General features: G+C 40.6%; 1 protein-coding gene across 18 annotated transcripts in view; it reads right to left on the bottom strand.

Moving 5' to 3' along the window:
• The window catches only part of Fancc (FA complementation group C), a 124,240-nt gene that overhangs the window by 78,590 nt on the left and 24,277 nt on the right, over window positions 1-21,373 (bottom strand). For 7 of the 18 annotated variants that reach the window (XM_076938863.1, XM_076938860.1, XM_034510996.2 and 4 more), the window contains exons 2-6: window positions 14,397-14,793; window positions 12,633-12,739; window positions 11,393-11,573; window positions 8,849-8,933; window positions 6,615-6,709 (exon numbers count right to left, since the gene is read on the bottom strand). In XM_076938863.1, the coding sequence (XP_076794978.1) occupies window positions 6,615-6,709; window positions 8,849-8,933; window positions 11,393-11,557 (345 nt within the window). In that variant the 5' untranslated portion in view covers window positions 11,558-11,573; window positions 12,633-12,739; window positions 14,397-14,793. Of the gene's footprint in view, window positions 1-6,614; window positions 6,710-8,703; window positions 8,747-8,848; window positions 8,934-11,392; window positions 11,574-12,632; window positions 12,740-13,544; window positions 13,564-14,396; window positions 14,794-18,168; window positions 18,188-19,393; window positions 19,598-19,818; window positions 19,838-21,373 lie in introns of those variants that run through there. The other 11 variants (XM_076938871.1, XM_076938872.1, XM_076938862.1 and 8 more) reach the window with 10 other exon arrangements.

Genomic DNA, 21,373 nt, shown 5'->3' with positions numbered 1-21,373 from the left:
ACTGGAACATGAATAAACCTTATGCTAAATGAAAGAAGCCATAAACAAGTGTGTATACTGTGTAATTCTGTTGTGAAATTTATAGAAAAGTTAATCTGTGGAGAGAGCAAGCAGAGAGTAGTCCCCCAAGGCTGGAGCTGACTGAATACAGGGGCAGTTGGGAACCCTGGGGAGGACAGAGGTACTGTAGTATCTGTCTGCAGCCCGTATGCGGTGCATATGTAGGCCAGAAGTGCCAAACTGCACACTTAAAAGTGGTGCCTATCTGCATACCTAAACACAATAAAAGCAATATACAGAAAGCTAATAGCCAACATCAAACCAAATGGAGACAAACTAAAGCAATTCCACTAATTTTAGGGAAAAGACAAGGCTGCTCACTCTCTTCCTATCCAACACAGTATTTGAAGTTCTAGCTGGAGCAATAAGACAACTAAAGGAAATCAAGGGGATACATATTGGAAAGGAAGAAACCAAAGTATTCCTATTTGCAGATGATATGATGGTATATATAAGCAGCCCCAAAAATTCTACCAGAGAACTCCTACAGCTGATAAACACCTTAAACAAAGTGGTTTGATATAAAATTAACTCAAAAAAATTAGTAGCCCTCCTTTATACAAATAATAGGTTGAGGAAGAAATTAGGAAAATAGCACTTTTTTAAATAGTCACAAATAATATAAAATATCTTGTCGTAACTCTAACCAAGCAAGTAAAAGACCTATATGGCAAGAACTTCAAGTTGCTGAAGAAGGAAACTGAGGAAGGTATCAGAAGATAGAAAGATCTCCCATGCTCGTAGATCGGTAGGACTAACATAGTGAAAACGGAAATCTTACCAAAAGCAATCTACAGATTCAATGCAATTCCCATCAAAAATCCAACACAATTCTTTACAGATCTTGACAGAGCAATTCTCAACTTCATATGAAATAGCAAAAAACCCAGGATAGCTAAAGTAATCTTGAACAATAAAAGAATTTCCAGAAGTCATCCCCGACCTCAAACTATACTGCAGAGCAACAGTACTAAAAACTGCATAGTATTGATATAGAAACAGACAGGTTGATAACTTAAATCAAATCAAAGACCCTGAAATAAACCCACACACCTATGAACACTTGATTTTTGACAATGGTGGCAAAACCATACAATGGGAAAAAAAAATAAAGCATCTTCAACAAATGGTGCTGGTCTAACTGGATGCCTACATGTAGAAGAATGAAAATAGATCTATATTTACCACAATGCTCAAAACTAAAGTCTAAGTGGATCAAAAACCTCAATGTAAAACCAGATACTCTAAATCTAATAGAATAGAAAGTGGGGAATAGCTTTGAATTCACTAGTATAGGAGACAACAACCTGAACAGAACATCAAAGGCTCAGGCTCTAAGATCAACAACTGATAAATGGAACCTCATGAAATTGGAAAGCTTCTGTAAGGCAAAGGACACTGTCAAAAAAAAAAAAAAAAAAAAAAACCGACAGCCTACATATTGGGAAATGATCTTCACTAACCCTACATCTGACAGAGGACTAATATCCAAAATTTATAAATAACTCAAGAAGTTAGACACCAACAACCCAAACAACTCAATTTTAAAATGAGGTACAGAGCTAAACAGAGGAATCTCAAATGGCTGAGAAGCACTTAGAGAAATGTTCAAAGGCCTTAGTCATCAAGGAAATGCAAATCAAAACAACCCTGAGATTCCATTCTACGCCTCTCAGAATGGCAAGAATCAAAAACTCAAGTGCTAGCACATGCTGGTGAGGATGTGGAGCCAAGGGAACACTCCTCCATTGCTGATGGAAGTGGAAACTTGTACAACCACTTTGGAAATCAATTTGGCAGTTTCTCAGAAAAGAAGGAAAAGTTCTAGCTCAAGACCCAGCTATACTACTCCTGGGCATATACAAAAAGATGCTCCACCATCCCACAAAGACACATACTCCACTATATTCATAGTGGAGCTTTATTCATAATAGCTAGAAACTGGAAACAACCTAGATGTCTCTCAGTGAAGAATGAATAAAGAAAATGTGGTACATCTACACAATGTACTATTCAGCTATTAAAAACAAAAATCATCATGAATTTTGCAGGCAAATGGATGGAACTTGAGAATATCATCCAGAGTGAGATACCCAGACCCAAAAGGACATGCATGGTATGTACTCACTTATAAGTGAGTATCAGCCATAAAATACAGGATAGCCACAGGACACTCCGCAGACCCAAAGAAGCTAAACAAGAAGGAAGGCCCAAGTGAGGATGCTTTACTCTCACTTAAAAGGGGTTATAAAATAGTCATAGGAGGTAAATGCAGGGAAGGAACTGGGTGGGAAAAGGGATGGGAGGGGAATGGAAGGCATTTAAAACACTTAGTCCCAGTAGAGGAGGTGTGATCTTGAGACTCAGCCTTGCCAGAACACTGCTTCCTGTTCTCTCTGCTTCCTGTTAGCAATGTAAGATATAGCTCCAGCTGTCATGCCTGCCAGCTGCCATTGTCCTCTACTCTGTAATGGTTCTCTTGTCTTCCTGGGACCTTAAGTTCAAATTAACCCATACTTCTATATGTTGACTTGGTCATGGTCTTTTACACACATCTTATGTAAACAGTCATAGGATATTTGTTACCTTTGTAATACACAAATGAGGGTTGCAATACACATGAGAACCACAATGAACACAGTTCTGGTTCCCAGAAAAAGAACTCATCTGGGTGATTCTGTAGATTAGCAGAATCGTAACAGCCTTGTGAGAGCCACATTTTATAAGTACTTCTTGCATCTAACACAGAGTAAAGGGCCACTTAAACCACAAAGCTTTCAAAGACATGGAAACCAAGATTTATGAGCTTAAATCCATCTGGTTCTTTGCCATGATGCTCATTTTACAAAACTCCAATGCTGTCACTATTAAACAGAACTAGATCTGGTAGACACAACAGTCAAACTATGACACAGTACAGCAATCTGTTGGGACATGCACACCAATGACAGTTACCAGCTCACAATGCCTTGCTTCTGGGGGCATGGCAACCCCCTCCAGAAAGATCCATGTAGTCTGGGATGTAGAGCCTGTGCAGCCACACACAGTGCAAACATCCACACACTTCAACCATGGCTCCACACTAGGAAGCAGCTCCACAACAGACTTCAATATTTCAACCTACTTCTCAGGGTATTCCTAAATGTATCAAGGCACGATAACTGGGCAACTCAGACAAAACTTCAGTGAACCTCTCTTAGCAAAATATATCTGTAATATGTGAACATAAAAGCTCCCTTTACTTCAGGCTGATGACAGAAAAAGAAGAAGCAGAGTGGAATAAGGGGAGGACTGTGAGAAACAAGAACTAAGCCAAATCAGTCAACGTTCTACTTACATGGGAAGTCAACACAACCATAAAACAAATAAACTGAAAATATACAAGAGGCCACCCCAAGCACAACAGTGCAGCCTATCTCACTCCTCCAGCTGCTAAGCAGGTCCTGCAGCAGGGCCGGCAGCAGGGCATGCAGTAAGGCATGCAGTAGGGCATGCAACAACACCATGGTTGAGCACGAGACATTCAGGTGCACTCACTTTAATAAAAACTGTAAACTGTTACCTGATGATTATAAAAAGCTTTTTAAATAACTTAGATATATGAACATAGTTTTTCCTATTATACATTTTGTGAAATATAAACAAAGATTGATAATTTCCAACTAAAATTTAGTGTCAGAATTAAAATATGTAAATGTATGTGTTCAAGATACAGTATAAAGAATATTGAAAAACAATCCGAAAAATTCCATAGTAACTTTGTGTTGAAATGATGGTATTTTGGATTGATAATAACCTTCTCAAGTTAATTTCACCTATTTTGTGTCCTGTAATCACAAACTGCTGGTGTTTGCTTGCCTTTCCAGCTTCATGGTTAGCACACCCTCCAGGAAAACCAAGCTGCAGGTACCTGCAAGCACCAGCAGTTTGCTGTGTCCGCTTTCTCCTACCATGCTTTGCACATTCTGTATGGTGACACTCCTGGTTATTCCTTACACTCACAGCCAACCTCACAACACATCTAGTTTGCCACCTTCCTCAGGAAATGTCTCTAGCCCCCCCAGTCTAAACAAGTATCCTCCTCTGGGCCATTATCATACCTACCAACAACACTCCACTGACAGCTATGCACTACTTTAGAGTGGTGTGGTCACTAGTCTTAGGTCCCCAGTGGGAGGAATTGTTTGAATTTTACCTTCCTGCATTAGTGTTAATTTAAGTACCTTTCAGTACTCACTTATCCAGACATTAAACAATGAAGACTACAAAATAAAATATAAGGCTAGAAATTTTAAAATGGACTAATAAAGTCATATATTAAATGTGCAAAGTTATTCCAGTCATTCCAGAGACAATTTACTACATGGGCTACTTTGGGACTTAGTGATCTATCCAATACAAACTTGAATACTAAGTAATTGTTCTTAAAATAGCAAACATTCTATAAAACACAATGATCAAAAAATTAAAGACAACACATTATTTTATTAAAGGCTAGGTATTGTTCTATTTCTATAGCTTTTCTTCTCTAACTCAATTAATCAGTTCCTTTCTTCAGTCCCTTACATGAATTTTTCTTCAAATTCTGTACTCATTCCTTCCCTTGCCCAATCCTTTTAATTCCTTGTGTACCTTCTCTTCTTCCAATTTAACAGAAAGTACAATACTGTATTTATTATCACCATTACTAATTTTGTCTAAAATAAATAAAGGACACCTAAAGAGTGGAAGTGATGTATCACCCACCATCAGTGGACCAAACCCTACATACCAATCTACCATCAATGAACCAAACCCTACATACCAATCAATCTACCTGGGCAGTTTCACAGCCATGAATGGCTCACAATTAGTGAGCCTGATGACACTGCATCAGCAAGCCCTCAGGCTGTGGCACCTAGCCGGGCACCTAGAAAGCATCAAAAGTAGCCAGCCAGATCATGTCTCCAACTTTTGCCGGTCATTTCAGAAGAAACAAATGTGGGAGAAAACCAGGAACCAATCAGCTCTCTGGGTGGCTGCCGTAATGAATGATTTTGAAAGCATGAGTAGCAGTGGTCTAGGCATCAACTTTGAGACACAAAAATAGGGTTAGGCTCCTATTTTTGGCAACCTGTTAAACCAGAGGTTTTCAACCTTCCTAATACTGCAACCCTTTAATACAGTGGATATTAGTTTTGGGTTTATTGTTTTTGGGGTTTTTTTGTTTGTTTGTTTGTTTGTTTTTTAAAGATTTACTTATTTTATGTGTATGAGTATTTTGCCTACATGCACATATATGTGCACCTCATACATGCCTGATGTCATGGATCCCCTGGTACTAAAGTTGTGAGCTGCCAATGAGGGGGCTAGAAATTGAACCTGGGTCCTCTATAGGAGGAGACATTGCTGTCAACTACTGAGCCATCTCTCCAGCCTCTCCATTCTAAACTCATGCTTACCACAAAAGAGACTCTGAGAAACAGCGATTCTTGGAGAAAAATTATGTAAGGACTTAAACTAGGCTTACAGGGTAAAACAGTGCTTCCAGCAATAGCTGGCAGAAAACCCAGTACATTCTTTTAGTCATTACCAAGTATTTTTCAAAACCACCCAGCATGCAGTGGTGTGAGCACTGGGAGGTTCATCCTAAGGAGCAGTGCTGCAGGAATTTATAACCAAGCAAACCCGAAGTCTAAACAGCTTCAACATCCAGCAAAAACCTAACAGTAAAAGACAACCTGTTAAGCCAGAGGTTATCAACCTTACTGACACTGCAACCCTTTAACACAGTTCAAGTTATGCTGACCCCAACCATAAAATGATTTCACTGCTAATTTGTAACTATAATTTCGCTACTGTTAAGAATCATAATGTGCTGGGTATTAGGACTATCTTGTACCTCACTGGTACAAATTGGTATAATTATGCTCTAATTGTATTTTGAGAGAAAAGTGTTATTTTAACAGGAAGGGTGATATGTAGGAGGAGCTAAGGGGGAAGGAGTACGGAGAGGAAGAGAAGGAGTAAGGAGAGGAGAAGAAGGAGAGGAGAAGCTAGGTGATGAGAGAGAGAAAGAGAGAGAAAGAGAGAGAAAGAGGAGGGGACATGGAGGCAGATGTTCACGTGTCTCCACCAGTCAGTTGATATATCTAGGTTGGGTATTGGGTTACACTTCTGATTGTGCATTACCAAACTTATAAAGCCTTTGATTAACATTTTTAAAAAATTGTATAAAAGCAAAAAGGAAAAGGGGGCATGGAATAGGGGTTTTCTAGGGAGGGGAAATGGGGAAAGGGGATGGCATCTAGAATGTAAATAAAATATCCAATAAAAAATAAATTTAAAAAAATAAAAAGAATCATAATGTGAATATCCAATATTCATGATATCAGATATGTGACCCCTGTGTTCAACCCCCAAGCAGTCACAACTCACAGGTTGACAACCACTGCCTTAAAACATGACAGAATTGAGCCAATAAAGGGGAAAGAAGTGTGTGTGTGGCTGAAGGTGCCTTAAAATCACCAACTGAAGTCAGAGCAGAGCCAGCAGATGGAACTTTACTCTCTTACCCGGATCCATGAGTTACGTCCTGACTCTGTAGAAGACCGTGGTTCTTTAGTCATCAGACAACATAAGCACCATATTACAATTTTTTGGCTTTCATCTGCAGAAAATAAAACTAAAATGAATAGACTTTATCAAATAGGAAAAAAATCCCTTAAGAACATGCTTAGGAAAACCTCAAGCAACAAGCTCGGCAGAGGCTTTTCTACTTGTGCGTTCAGCTCACTGTCCAGTTCTTGTGTGGTCAACTCTTTTTCTGCAACAGAGGCAGTTTTTAAAGCCAAACAAGAAGGATGGAAAGAGCTGAAAGTGCTGGGCTCTTCAATATGTTTCTAATTTCACATTTTAAACATCAGTAATTTCAATCTCTTTGAGGCAAAATAACTACTATCTGTCTCTGTTTCTGGTAGCCAAATCTGTTCCAGGTAGAGACACAGAGCAAAATCAGAAAAAAAAAAAAAAAAAAAAAAAAAAAAATTAACCTTAGAAACTGAAGCTGTTAGCATACAGGCTAGCCACAGCAATGCAGACCCTGTGGTGGAAGAGAGGGGAGGTAGACATATCAAGCCCCTGCAGTATTCTCAAAGACATTCAGAGCTCACCTTGTAGCCTCCTGTAAGCTAACAGTATGTCCAATGGCTTCGTTATGAAAGGCACCGGACAGGACCAAATACAGAGATCTCTACACTCACTGAGAGCACCCATCCCTTCATAATTTTTAGGGCTTTAAACGCAAACATTAAGCTTATGCTTTCTCAGATATTAATAAATCTGAATAAACTCACCAGGCCATTCTGAGGGACATTCATTTTTTTCCCCCATCAGCTTAAATAAAGTACCAGGAGGTACTGTCTTGCCTAACACACATTAATTTCCAGACTCATAACTTTCAAAGAATTCTTCAGGCTGAACCAATACCTCAGAGTAAAAATGTGACTGTTGTACTTGACCTGGTATAAATACTAAACCACAAGTAACAGACATTCCAATATGCTTTACTATGGAGTAAAGAAGAATGTGATGTACTAGGAAGTAATTTTAAAAAGGGGAGGGAAATGGTAGTTTATGGAACTTAAACTTCAAAAAATCAACAGATGGGCAGCTTCTCCAGGGTACTGAGGGATTCTACACACTTAGTTCAACAAGTGTATCAGTTTTCTCTCATAAGGAAGAAACAAAGATCTAGGGACATTCTCCCAGTCTTTGCTCAGAATGATGCAGACATGTACCACAGGCTCATGAACAGCACAGCTCACTGTGACGGTTCACAGACATAAGTACACCGCTGCTGGTCACCAAAGTGCCAGTGCCACTAGCACTCCATAGAGGGGCTGGTATTCAGGATCATCCTCCCCAGAGACCTCGAGATTGAGACTGGGGATCCCACAGGGTGCAGGGCACTTGGGTGATATAGTAAATTGTCTAAGATCAGATAGGATCCATCATCTGATCTTGGCACACGTTTGCATTCTAAAAAACGAGTGAAAGGAAACAGAACTGTGCCAACAAGTATCCACTGCCTAATAGCTCACTTTTTGTATCCTGAACTGAAATTCCCGATAAAATTCTTTACACTTTAATCCCCAGTTTAAGAGCATAAAACAGCAATTTTCTGAGATGACAAAGACTGGTTATTGTTACAAGAATAGATGTTCACAGTGAGGACGGGAAGCTCTAATTCTTAGACTGAATCTGCTGGCAATGAAAGCCAAAGCCCCAGGCTACAAGAAAGGCAGTATAAAAGTTTACCAGAGCAGTGTCACTGAGGAAGGTGCTTTCACCTTCATCTCCAGGTCCTTCCTCTACCCTCTCACCCTTGCTTCTCACCCTAACCAAATGAGTCTCTCCATCAAGATGTATACTCACAGTACGGGCAACAGTACCTGAGTTAACATGGAACGGCAAACAATTAACTGGGTATCTTTAGTATCAAGCTTAATTATGGAGAGTTTAAAATGAGGTAAAGTAATGAGAGTGCCTACAGACAAACACTGGTGTTTAAATCCTGAGGTGTTTCCTTGCCACGGTAAGAAGCCTTGCTTTCTTTCCTACAGGCCCACATGTATCAGCCTCTGTGCTTGTGTGTATGCTTACCTGTAACACACAGGAGCACAGGAAGATGCACACACTCAGTGAGCTGCCCGTGGAAACATGGAAAAGGTTACAATTTACATCCCTGTGCTTCATTAGAAGTACTGACAGCAAAACTCATTAGGTGTTTGTGTGTTGAGACTCTTACCATATGCTAAGATGAAAGGATTCCAACAAGTTTTTGCCAACAGTTGACCAATTGTGGGGAACCTTTCCAGGATTGCATCAGAATCCTATGAAAACAACAACCACATGTTTTGATAATTAAAGAGTGCTATGAAATTCAACTGAGCAACACGATTCCTCAGAGAGCCTGAGTGCTCCTATGTGTCCTATTTTAGAAAGTGTAGGGGAAGAGATTAGAAGACAGCTCTAGGTTAAGAAACTCAAAGGAAGTTATACTTTATCCTTAAGAACTCTGTATGACATAATTAGGTCATTTCAATTTTATCAGAAAGTTGATTGTATTTTGCTCAAACTTAAAAGTCAGAAAAGACTATTTCATTGTTGCTGTTGTTTTACAGGGTCTATCTATATAGTTCTGTCTTGGAACTCGCATGCTAGTTTTAAACTCACTGAAATCTGCCGCTTCTGCCTGCTAGGTGCTGGGATTGCCCAGCCCTGGAAAGACTATTTCATTTAAACCCAACATACACTGGAGAAGAATAAAAGCAATACGGGTGATTAGTAACCATGTAACCCTGCCTCTTATGGAAACACCACCTCTTTGCACTATAAATTTTATTGAGTATAAGAAAGGCCCCTTATCACTCAGCTTTTCGAAGATTTAACAGGATAAGAACTCTGTAACTTGTAAAGGAAGGACAGTGGCTGAAGCACTAAGATGTGTGTCTTCCTGAGTTACAGCAGTGATTGTAACATGCTAAATGATTTTATACTTCATTTACAACAGCCCAATCTCTGAGATGACAAAACTATCAACCAAATAGAAAATAGCTTAAAATAAAAGCACAGTTTTGGTACACGTCTAGATCTTTCACCACGTTTCTACCTTCTATAAAGTTCAAAAGCAAGACAATAGTGAGCTTATGTGTGGGGAAGCCAAAACAGATATCCAGGCAGGGAAGTGAGCCTCAAAGAGATGACAATGAGAACTTGGTTCAGATTGACTTCATCAACCTGGATCAGACTTGGACAGGCTGATACCAGGAGGTTCATCGTCAGTATATTTAAAATACACAACAATTTGGGGAAAAGTTCCCAGGCAACATCATTCACACTCTAGGTTTCTAGGAAACAACTGTTCCTGGTACACAATACAGCTTAGGCTGTGACTCCTTAGAAACTCCGTTACAAGTTATGTGACCATAAGAGGGGGTTCTACAACTAAAGGGCCCCAAACCTAGTGTGGTCTCTGAGATAGTAAGAGGACAACAGGCTACACAGTCCATGGGACACCCTTCCTAAAGATGGTTCTATTAACTGGGAGCTAAGGAGGAAGAGCCTAGAGTAAACATTCTGGAGGCTTTGGGTGAGGTCTGCCACCACAAATAGCAAAAAAGGTCACGAGGTCACTAACAATATCCACTCTCAGCTTTCTGGGCAGGAAAACAAGGTATTTTATCTCCACAATTAAAGAGAGGCCCCTGCAAGTTTAGCATTCCTGGTTTCCTTAGTGATCTGGAGGCAAAAAGACCTTTGTGCCTCAGATGCTGCAGCAGGAAGTTCCTCATGTGGTCCCAGCACCAGGGGCTGGTCCTAGACTTTTTGAGACCATATTATGGTCAAGTTACATAAATTTTACTAAAAAAAAAATCAAAAATCAGTACCAAGTACTTATTCACATAGCTTTGCCTTTTAATTTTTAAGGACATATGAACTCATTAGCTACAGAATAACCTACAGAAATTTGTTCTTCAAATTTCTAATTTGCTTCTTTGATGAACAGACAAAAAGTATTACATGAGAGTACTTATGTGAAATAACAATTAGACTCTCATTTTCAAATTTAAAAAATATATGAACCATTAATTAATATGTCTATAACATAAAACCATGGCTCCCACCTTTAAATCCCAGAGCTTGGGAGGCACAAGTAGGTAGATCTCTGAGGCTCTCTGAGTGTGAGGCTAGCCTGATCTACAGAGTGAGTTCTAGGTGGGCCAAAGCTGTAAGCAATTTATGTCAATATGCAGATAAATGGGAGTATAAACAATAAATTACATAAATGAAGACACTCAAAAATTTATTATTTGAAAGGATCTCTTAAAATGTTTATTAGAAGAGATCTTAATAGAGAGATATAGACAGTAACAGGATTTTACTGTCTCTCAGGGGAACCAACTAAAAGCAGAGCTGAGGAAAAGGCAAACAGTCTAGAACTCCTAGAAAGCATAAAGGACAAACCCATTTACTACTTACAGTAGACATCAAAGCCCTGTAACCTAAAAATGATTTGCTTAGGTTTAGCATACAATTTTGTGATAGAAGGCTTGCCTGACATGCTGAAGGCCCTGGGGCCCTGGGTTCAATTCCAAACACTGCAAGAATGAATAGATTTATTAATTTTCTTGGCCAGCAGCCTCAAATAGGTAAGAAGAAAAGGACAGAAGGTACAAAAACAGCCCTTGTCTGCAGCACATATCAATAAATTCAGTTCAGTGCATCACAAGTCCTTGACTCTAAATAGCATTCTTGAATGTTGGAGTCCTGAATGTCATAGGATACTTACCATCTCCTTCAAGATTTCATACATCTGCCTCAGGAACTCCTGGAACCGGGACAGGTGAAGACAAGTGTCCTGCTGGGTTTCCTCAGAAGAGGCCTGTTCCCATGCAGAAAGCTTCTGCAGCCAAAACTGACAGTCAGAAGCAAGGTCTGCAGACTCCCGAGCCATCTCTGAGAACAGGAGCCTGCCAAGCAGCACAGGAAATGGTGAGCACACATCAGGTCTTCAGAGAGGGAACAGATGGAGACTCAGGACAGGCTTTTCTATCAGCACGTTCATAACCCACCAAAAGTGAAGGCAGATTATGAGGGATGAAAACAGCCTGCTGGAGATCCTGGAGTCCTCTCTGAGTCATTTTAAATATGTCATCCAGCTGTAGCTCCAATTTTAACATCTGAACTTTTATCATGAGTAATGTTGTTACCAAAAGTCATTACACTTCCACAGGAACTCACTAACTGTGGACAAAAAGCACAGCTGATAATACTTTATATCTCCTTATGATTGAGCTATTTTTAAATGTCCTGAATGTGAAGCTCCTTTTTGTATTCTAATGATGAGAAATCAGAAATACCCATGGGTATTAACCTACAGTCTGTTCCTGAGAAATGCTTCTGATATACTGATGTTTATATGTATGTCTGGCTTCTCATTTAGGCATAAAAGAACTCCATGCATTACTATCTAAGGAATTTTCTGCCCAGTTCCTCTTCATATCTCAGAGAAAAAAGTAATGTCTTCCTCACACATCACACTAAGCAATCTGCTTAATTAGACACTGCTCCAGGAGCCTGGAGCTGCTTTGTGGGTAGTGTGAGCTGTGAAGTCTGAGGAGAAGCCTCCTGGGACACAGCTTTAACTCCACACAGTCCTTACTGCTCACTGGGCAAAACCTACCCAGTGGGTATGCACCAGGCTCAGTGAAAGATCCTGTCTCAAAAAGTTAACAAAAAGAAAGACATTGAATGTCAACATCTGGTCTCCACATGCACACAGAGGTGTATGCACCCACACATATGGGCACATCTATCTACACACACATCACATACACACAAACAAATAAAGGGTAAAAAGTAAAATTTTAAAGCACTGATTTACATATAAAAGTCCATTCACAAGAAGCCATATTTTCATAGACCATGACATATCACATTTACTAGGTGGTGGATAAAGGACAGAAAATAAATCTGCTAAGCCTGACTTCTTGCCCCTGAAGTAAATGTAAGGCACAAAAGGAGTTTACCTCTTCAGGAGTGGAAGAGCTAGGCTCCTGGTGTCCAGGGGCACCTTCAATCCAGTGCTTTGTACTTTTGAAGAGAAGGGCAGTTTCTCTCAAACCCCTGAGCTTCCCTGGAACAGGACAGCATGCAGAGATCTCACTTCAAGGGACTGCACTCAGCACAATGAGTAAGGTAAAACATTACTTCTACTAGGTTCCAACCCTCAAAGAAAGATGGCCTTCTCCTGAGCAGGGCAGCCAAAGATGATGAAGGTAAAAGCCTCAAAGGAAGGTGGCCTTCTCCTAAGCAGGACAGCCAAAGAAACTGGAGGTGACAGCTAAGCATGGGGATTTGTAGTTCTAAGGACTCAACCAAAGTGGGAACCAACAGGAAGCTGACTAACACAAGACCTACATGCACACTGCCAAAATGACACTTAGAAACCATAGGTCTGCATTATGGACCTGGTGCAAACCCCTCCAGGCCTCAGTGGCCAAGACCTGCCACAGCCACCTCTCACCCCCCATCCCCTACCCCCTCACCCTCCACCCCCACCAGCCAGAGTGCTCTAATGGCTGTAACAGCCACTTCCAGCCCCTTAAGACTCTGGTGGCCAAGCTCCACTCTACAAAGGAAGAAAATAGCCCAAGATCAGGCCACAGAATCCCACCAATCCCAGGCCATCCTGGAAAGCTTCATCTCCCCCCTACTCCCAAAAAACCCTATATAAAGTCTGACTCCAGGTCAGGTCTTTGCTGCTTCTCAACCCAAGCAGAGGAAGCCACTCTCTTTTCTAAGGTTTGTTGTGCAGTGTGACTTTGAGGTATTAATTGGCTCCCAACTGCCAGGATACCTTTCTCCTCAGAGTGGAACACTTACACCTGGTGCCTCCCCTTTTCTCACTGTCCTCATCAGAACCATCTATAAAACCCTACCCATAAAATGATGTAGAACTTCCTGAATTCCTTCTGCCTCCCTCCTGGACTGTCACAAGTATCTACAGGTCTTATGCTCCTCTACAAATCGTTTCCTGTAAACACAAACAACTGTTGTCAGTGTCCATCACACCCAGTACACACCTAACACTCCTTTTCTTTTTCACAGCTCAGCCAGGGGGAGGGGAGACAACACAACACACAACATAACCCACCAGCTCTTTGTTGGAGTCTCCAGGCACCACTCTCAGGCCTCCCTTTTTTCTGCTCCCCAGCATGGCGCACAGCCAGGCTTCAGACATGCTCTGGAATACAACCTACCCCTCCCTGCTTCCAGATCCTTTTCCTGATGTCTTGACAGCTCTTCACTAGTGTTAAGTACTCTATACATTTATTAGTTCACTCAGTTACAGCTTCCTTGACTGATATACCACTTTTCTGCCTTCCTAGGATGTAACATGGCTAACAAACAAAATATAATTCTCTGATAGTTTTCAAAGTACAGTTTTAAGCTACATGTCATAGCAAAACTTCTCCAAATAGTTGATTTTTAAAATGTAATACAAGACCTCCAAAACTGAAAGTCTGTGCCCTTCTGTATTAATTAGTCAAGTTTCTCTAGAGGAACAGAACTTTTGAGTTTATATATAATAGGGTTTTATACATACATATATATACACATATATATTTGTGGGATAATATATGAATATATGGAATATATGCACATATACACATATGTGTAATATATGCATATATGTATATATATATACACATACATTATGCATATGTGTGTGTGTCTGTGATATGTATACACACACACATATATAAAGGGAATTTATTAGAGTGGCTTACAGGCTGTGGTTCAGCTAGTCCAACGATGGCTGCCTACAATGGAAGGTCCAAGAATCGACTAGTTGTTCAGTCCACAAGGCTGGCTGTCCCAGCTGATCGTATATGTCAGAATCCTGGAGAAGTAGGCTCTGATGCCAGTGAAGGAATGGACTTTCTAGGAAGAGTAAAAGCAAGCAGGCAAAGAGAGAAAGCTTCCTTCTTCCATGTCCTTAAGATAGACTGCCAAGCAGAGGTGTCATCCAGGTTAAAGATGGATCTTCCCAGCTCAAAAGATCAAAAGTAGGTCTTTCCATTTTAAATAATTTAATTAAGAAAAATTCCCAACAGATAAATCCAGTCACGCGCATTCTCGTTAACTGCAAATGTAGTCAAATTGACAGCCAAAGAGTCATCACACCTTAGAATAAGAAAAGAAAAATAAATAAACTTTGTATATTTAATACAGCACTGGGGGCAGGTCAGTTTAGATATTTAAAAAGGTAGATCAAAGAAAGTTTTACAGAAACAAGGGACCAAAACCTACTATTTTATTTTCAAAAATTTAAAGCCAACCTTTGTTTAGACATGGAAAGTTGCACAGGTCAGAGAGGCCCCTCCAGAAACATGCTAACCTCATAGTATCCAGAACACTGCTCAGCTGAAGGCAGTACTGTCTACTTCACAACCCTCCACCTCTCCTCCACCCTATGGCATCTTAGGGCCACCATCAATCAAGGGTGGGACTAAGACTCAGACACATCAGACTTTGCTGGGAACCTCATTTTGAGTTAGATGAATATAAAGGCAGAACCTAGTTACCCACCTGAAACCTGTCTTTCTCCTCCCCCTAACCCCTTCACTTTTTTTTTTTCTTTCATCTTTCTTCTCTTTTCTTTAAGACAGAATACAACTCTACAGCCCAGGATGGCTTCAGACTCACGGCAAACCTCCCGTCTCAGCCTCTGAAGTCCTAAGATTACAGGTCTGAGCTACTGTGGCCAGTAGAGGCTCTCTTTGAGGCTATCCTACTTTATGCCCAGAATGAGACAGAATCTTCTCTTCCATACCTAAAGTTTTACTGTACTCTCTTCATGCTTGCATATTTTTGAGGAGAATTCTTACATAAGTACCCTCATATGTAAAATGTCTTTTCCTCTGGCTTCCTTTAGAAGCCTCTGGCTGTGATTTTTTTCTTTGTAATTTGAAAGTGCAGTTAGATTTAGTTAGGTATTTATCTTGCTAGTTACTCTCTGAGCCTCTAGGACCTAACATTTGGGAAATGCTGTCATCACTGTGTATTTCTCTCTTCCTGTATTCTAAGAATGCAGCTCTTAGATGTGCTATTCTGGTGTTTACTGTGTTGGTTCCCACACTTGTTCTCTTTACTTTGCAGTTTGGAAGGTTCATGCTGAGAACCTCAGGCTCAACCCTAAGCTGCTTCAGGGTAAAGCAGTTAAATGTTCTTTTGAGGAGTCTCATGCTCTTTGTTCAGCTGTGCTCTGTCTACTGGTAAGACCTTGGATGAAACTTTTCCATATCAATTCTTCTTTTAGGGGTGTGTGTGTGTGTGTGTGTGTGTGTGTTGTGTTGTGTATATATATACAAAGCTACACAGGGCTTATATGTGTGGAGGTCACTATATGTAAAGTTGTGTTGGCTTTCTTCTTCTACCACGTGCTCCAGAAATTGATGAGAACAGGATCTAACAATATCCAGAAGTCCTAGTGTTACTAATAGGTTATCACTGTGAATTGGCACCTTGGGAAGAAAGAAAAAGCTTTTAGTTTAAAGTATTTTTTCGACTTTGCATACTGAAAGCAATGGGTCTGGGGCTGGAGAGATGGCTCAGTGGTCAAGAGCAACTACTGCTCTTCCACAGGATCAGAGTTTGGTTCCCAGCACCCAAGTCAAAGTTCACAACCACCAGTAAATCTATCGCAAAGGAACATAATGCCCTCTTCTAGACTCCATGGACACCTGCACACACACATGCACAGATGTACACATATACACAGAATTTAAATAGTATCTTATTTACAAGATCTCTTGACTAACCAGGACATGTACAATACACCAAAGTATAATAAAGAATATATTTAACACAAACTTAAACTTAGAGTCCGTTTCAGTTATACTTCAGATAATGGCAAGCTATACAATTCAGACCAATGTTCCTACTGAATATGATTACATAAAGCTACATTGAGTATAAAAACAGATACAGGAGTGTGGTATAAAACTGGCACACAGGGTGTAAAGCCTAGGTGAGGCATTCACAGCCCTGACAAGCTTGCTAGACTCAGGAGATTAAAGCAAGTAGAGTAAAAGCAATGACCCAGAAGTTAAGCTCCTCCTACCTATAAATGACAGCCTGACTGGGAAGGCAAAGGCCACAGTAGTCCCATATTTTGAGTACTGTGGGTGCCTGGAAGTTGCACAAAGCCGCATGCAGGAAAATATTGTCACCCCACGGCATTTAGTTATTTCTATAAGTAATTTTCCAAATGCATAAAGAACAGACAAATGAAACCAATAAGCACACTAGAAGAAACTAACACATGAATAAGAACCAACAACAAAGGACAAGAACTAAAGGACCCAAATGGAGTGTAGTGATGGGTGACAAGTATAGAACTACAGAGAGGCACTGGTAACACTGTAAACTGTGATCAAAGCAGGAGGGAGCGACGGAGGAAGGGAAGGAAAGGAAGAGGGAGGGAAGAAGGAGGGAAGGAAGGAGAGAAGGAAAAGAGAGGGAAAGAAGGAGGGAAGGAAAGGGGAGGGGCTAAAAAATAATATAAGCAAATTAAGAATTCCATGGGTGGTCAGACCAAGACAAAAACAGAATCAGGGAGTCTGGAAGATACATCTGAAGTTGTCCAGAACTCAACAAGGGAAAACTCCAACGGTAGGAGAGCACACAATAATAGACAGGATGAGATGAAGAAACAAGACTAAAAAACTCATCCTAAACAAAGGATATGGACCAACAAGGACTCTAGGGCAGCCACCATCCTTCTGAAACACAAAGAGAAGTTATACTCTCTCTGACATTGAAACCCATCAGCCACTCTGGAGCTAAGAATGCCCCTCAGGAAGATGGAGAAGAGTTCTAGGTGAAATTCAAGCAGCATGGGAAATAAAGTTATTACTCACAAAAGAAAACTATCCTGAGTATTTGGGTTTAAAGTATCTGCAGATATTAAAGCATGTATGCACACTAGTTTACAGACCCAGAAGTTTGAGTCAAGAATTCCAAGACTTCTACACTGTTCCAGAAGAACAGATGAAAAGGGTGGCCTTGGGTTTTGGTAATTCAAGAATGCAAATTATAATTTCTAGAATATCCATAAAATACATCATAAATTGGTATTATATAATTTCCAAATTACCGAAGCAAACTGTCTATAATTTAAAAGTAATAATCAGCCACCCCCCAAAAGGATAAGATAGGAAGAAGAAGAAAGGGATGTCCAGCAGACACCTGAGTAAACAGAACACCTGCAGCAGGGCAGCTCAACTGGAGCCTGCCTGCTCAGCATGAGGCCTGGTCTCAATCCCAACACCAAGCAGAAAATAAATAAGCCCTCACTAAAATGGCAGACTTAAACTCAATTGTGTCAGTAGTTAACACTATACACAAATAAAATCAATTAATATATTAAAAATTTAGATGAAAGACAAGATTATCAGTTCTAATCTTCTTAAAAGACCTACATGCTGTTACAAAAAAAAAATACTTAAACAATACAGATATGAGGATAAGGGAAGTATTTAGAAAATACTACTTAACCAAAACCAAAGTTGGGGATGAAGAGAAAGTAAGAATGCTTGCTCCACAAACATGAGTACTCAGCAAGAACTCTCAGAACCCACACAAATCAGGGATGACTAAGTGTTTTAACTCCAGCCTTGGGCAGCAGAGGTGGGCAAACAGATCAAGAGCTCATTGGCCAGCCAACCTAACCCAATGGCCAGCTTGGTTCAGTGAACGATCTTGACTCACAGCAACAAGGTAGAGAGCAGTGGAGGAGTACACCTAGGGTCTTGCTCTGGCCTCTGCATAACTATCCATGGGCCCAAGTACCCAGGTATTCACATGCATGCACCCTTCAAACACACACACCACCACCCACACTTCCATACCACATCACAATGCACACTCACAGTCCACCACCCCCGCCCCCCCACACACATACAGCCCAAAACAAAAACTACTCATAAAGACTCAAGGTTTAAGCTACAATTTATCATTAGGAATAAGCTACAATCCTAAATGTCCACGTACCTAATAGCAATATAAAAAAAAATCACAACGAGAAAATACAACACCAACTTAGACCTAAGGAAAAATAATTCCAACCTTAGCATAAATGTTTATCACAGCTTTGTTAGTAAATTAAATAATAATTTAAAAAAAAACTATGAATTCCAAACTTTCCCTCAAAACCTCACAAATTTATACAGTATTTCAGTGTACTAGCAGAAAACACATATCAGCATTGCTTGTAATAAACACAATGAAGACAATCACACACCAATGAAAAACAATGCACAGATAGCATGTGGGACACTATACAGCCCTGAAAATAAAGGGGCTTCCAGTGTGGATACAGAAGTGAATTCCCAAGCAAAATTTCCAGCCTTTGTTCTTGTGAGCTCTTGTGAGACTACCTCACAAGAACACATAAGTCAGAGTAATAAATGCACAAAGCTGGAACGCAGTGAGCCTGAACTGAAGCTGTTATAAAAACATCACAAAGCCTGTCACCCTCAGAGTTAAGGAAGAACACCCCGAGACAGTGGGTGAATGGTGCCCATAACACCGGCAAAGACCAAAAGAAACATTCAGTCAATTTTACTGCCCCCAATGTTTAATTCCTAGACATACATTTACTATACTAACATTGTCCCAACATCAAGCAGCAGCAAAGGTAAAGTCCAGACTGTCAGTGCTAACCAGGATGTAAAGTGTTGATGGATGGAACAAGCAATGTTAAACTGTTCAGAAATTATACCTTCTTCTCACCTGACCTTGTTTCTGAAAATGCTGAATTGACCAGAACCAGGCGAAGTGTCTCAGCATTCACTTCTTTCTTCTCTGAAATAGCAGCTCCTCCCCCAGTCTGGCCTAGAGGAAGAACCAATCCATCCCCCCCTCCTGGTATCCTTAGCTCAATCTGTTATGCCACTGTCTCCAGACAGGAGGGAAAGCTAGTCAGCTCCTCAATCAGGAGGGACAATTCACAATCACACTGATATCACTGTGGTTCCCACATGGTGCCAAAATCCATGCCATGTAAAATAGGGCTGGTTCTTCAGCTTTACAGTCATTCCCACTCTTCTCCACAATTGTCCCAGTTGCTCCTCAAACCTATGATGCAACTAAAAGCTGTCAACATAAATTAAGCCCTTGAGTGCCCAGTGTCTGTGCCACACTCACTTCACTGAGAGCTCACACAGAGACACTGTTTGGTGTCCTTCATGTAGGCAGTAAGAAGGTGGGAGCTCCTAAAATGTCCCCTAAAGCTCAGTGTTTAAAGAGCAACTGTCCTGCACTCCACACATGTTTCTGCAACAAACACCAATGGCACCAGGTGCTACAAGAAGTTTGCAGTTTTTCAAAAATTTCCTTCTTGGCACATTACTTACCAAGTTGTCCCCAAGGAATCAAAACCAATGGTGATTTCACCCTCTGCACAGTCCCCACACATTGTATAGGAGAAAATAAGACAGCCTTTAGTAATTTCTGTGCAGAAGGAAAAGTTCTATAAGCACAGACACCTAGAAGCAATCACTCTGACATGAGACCCTGCATTCGTGCCCATGTTCCTTCCTTCCCAAAGGACCAGTGGGGGTTCTTCAGAAACCAGGTTGCGGAAGAGAGATGGTGCCATTAGGAAGAGCAGCTACCAGGCTGGAGTCCAAGCAGTGCTCAGAGTCATAAATTTGCCTTGATCTAAATTATAAGCTGCCTCAGCATCTGGTTGCTTCCGTCTTATCTCCAAGGTACAAAGATGCTCCATTCTCCATAAGGCTCATTGTGTGATGGTACAGCTCAGAGTCAAAGTGTAGGAGGTGACAGAAAGAGCACTTTGTAGACTGCAGCTTCCTCGTTTCTGTGAGTTCTTCTCTTTAGAAAATTGTTCAGAAACTTACTGGAGAATACAATGCTTCACTAGAAGCATGGAACTCACCAAGCACAGATCATTGAGTGGAAGACTGCAGTAAAAAGCAATTAAGTAACCAAGCCATGTCTGAGTGAGAGGCTGGCAAAACAAACAAGTAATTTTTATGTTTTATGTACTACTTACAAAAAAATGAAAATAAATTAATAGAAACAAACATTGGGGGCTGGAGAGCTGACTCAGCCGTTAAGAGCATGTACTGTTCTTTCAGAGGACCTGAGTTTCATTCCCAGCACCCATGTCAGGCAGTAATTCCATCTATAACTCCAGTTCCAAGAACTAGGATGCCCTTTCTGGCCTCTGCAGGCACCTATACTCACATGTGCCTTCCCAGACATAACACACAAGCTTAATTTAAAATTTAAAAATAAACACATATACATACGAACAAAATCAGAAGGATGTGTGCCTGTAAAGGAGGGTGCTGAACCAGCAAATCTCTCATCTCAGTAGGTTCTTGATGTTTAGTTCCCAGTAATAGCTCAGCATCAGGTAGAAAGTCCCACAGACCCAGGCAGGACAGTGTTGGGCTGGGAATTAGACCCAACAACTGTAACTCCAACAGTAACTCCAGCCTCTAGTTTAACATACAAAAATACTTCTACCTCCTAATGATTTCCCACTGTTGTTCTGTAACTATCACTGTGAGAGACATTTTCATGTCTCAAATGGCAACCCTGTCAGTGGAAACCTTTGAACTCTGCAAAGTCTACAAAAGTCTCACTCAACTGAAATTCAAGGAACCTAGTCCTTTTCAAGTTCTGTTGGAGACCATAATTGTTCACAGATGTGAAGAAGGAATGCTTCAAG

Source organism: Arvicanthis niloticus, chromosome 8 (genome assembly GCF_011762505.2).
Source record: "Arvicanthis niloticus isolate mArvNil1 chromosome 8, mArvNil1.pat.X, whole genome shotgun sequence".
NCBI classification, from domain to species: domain Eukaryota; kingdom Metazoa; phylum Chordata; class Mammalia; order Rodentia; family Muridae; genus Arvicanthis; species Arvicanthis niloticus.
The sequence above is the reverse complement of the archived record's forward strand: the minus strand, read 5'-3'. Positions and strand labels throughout refer to the sequence as shown.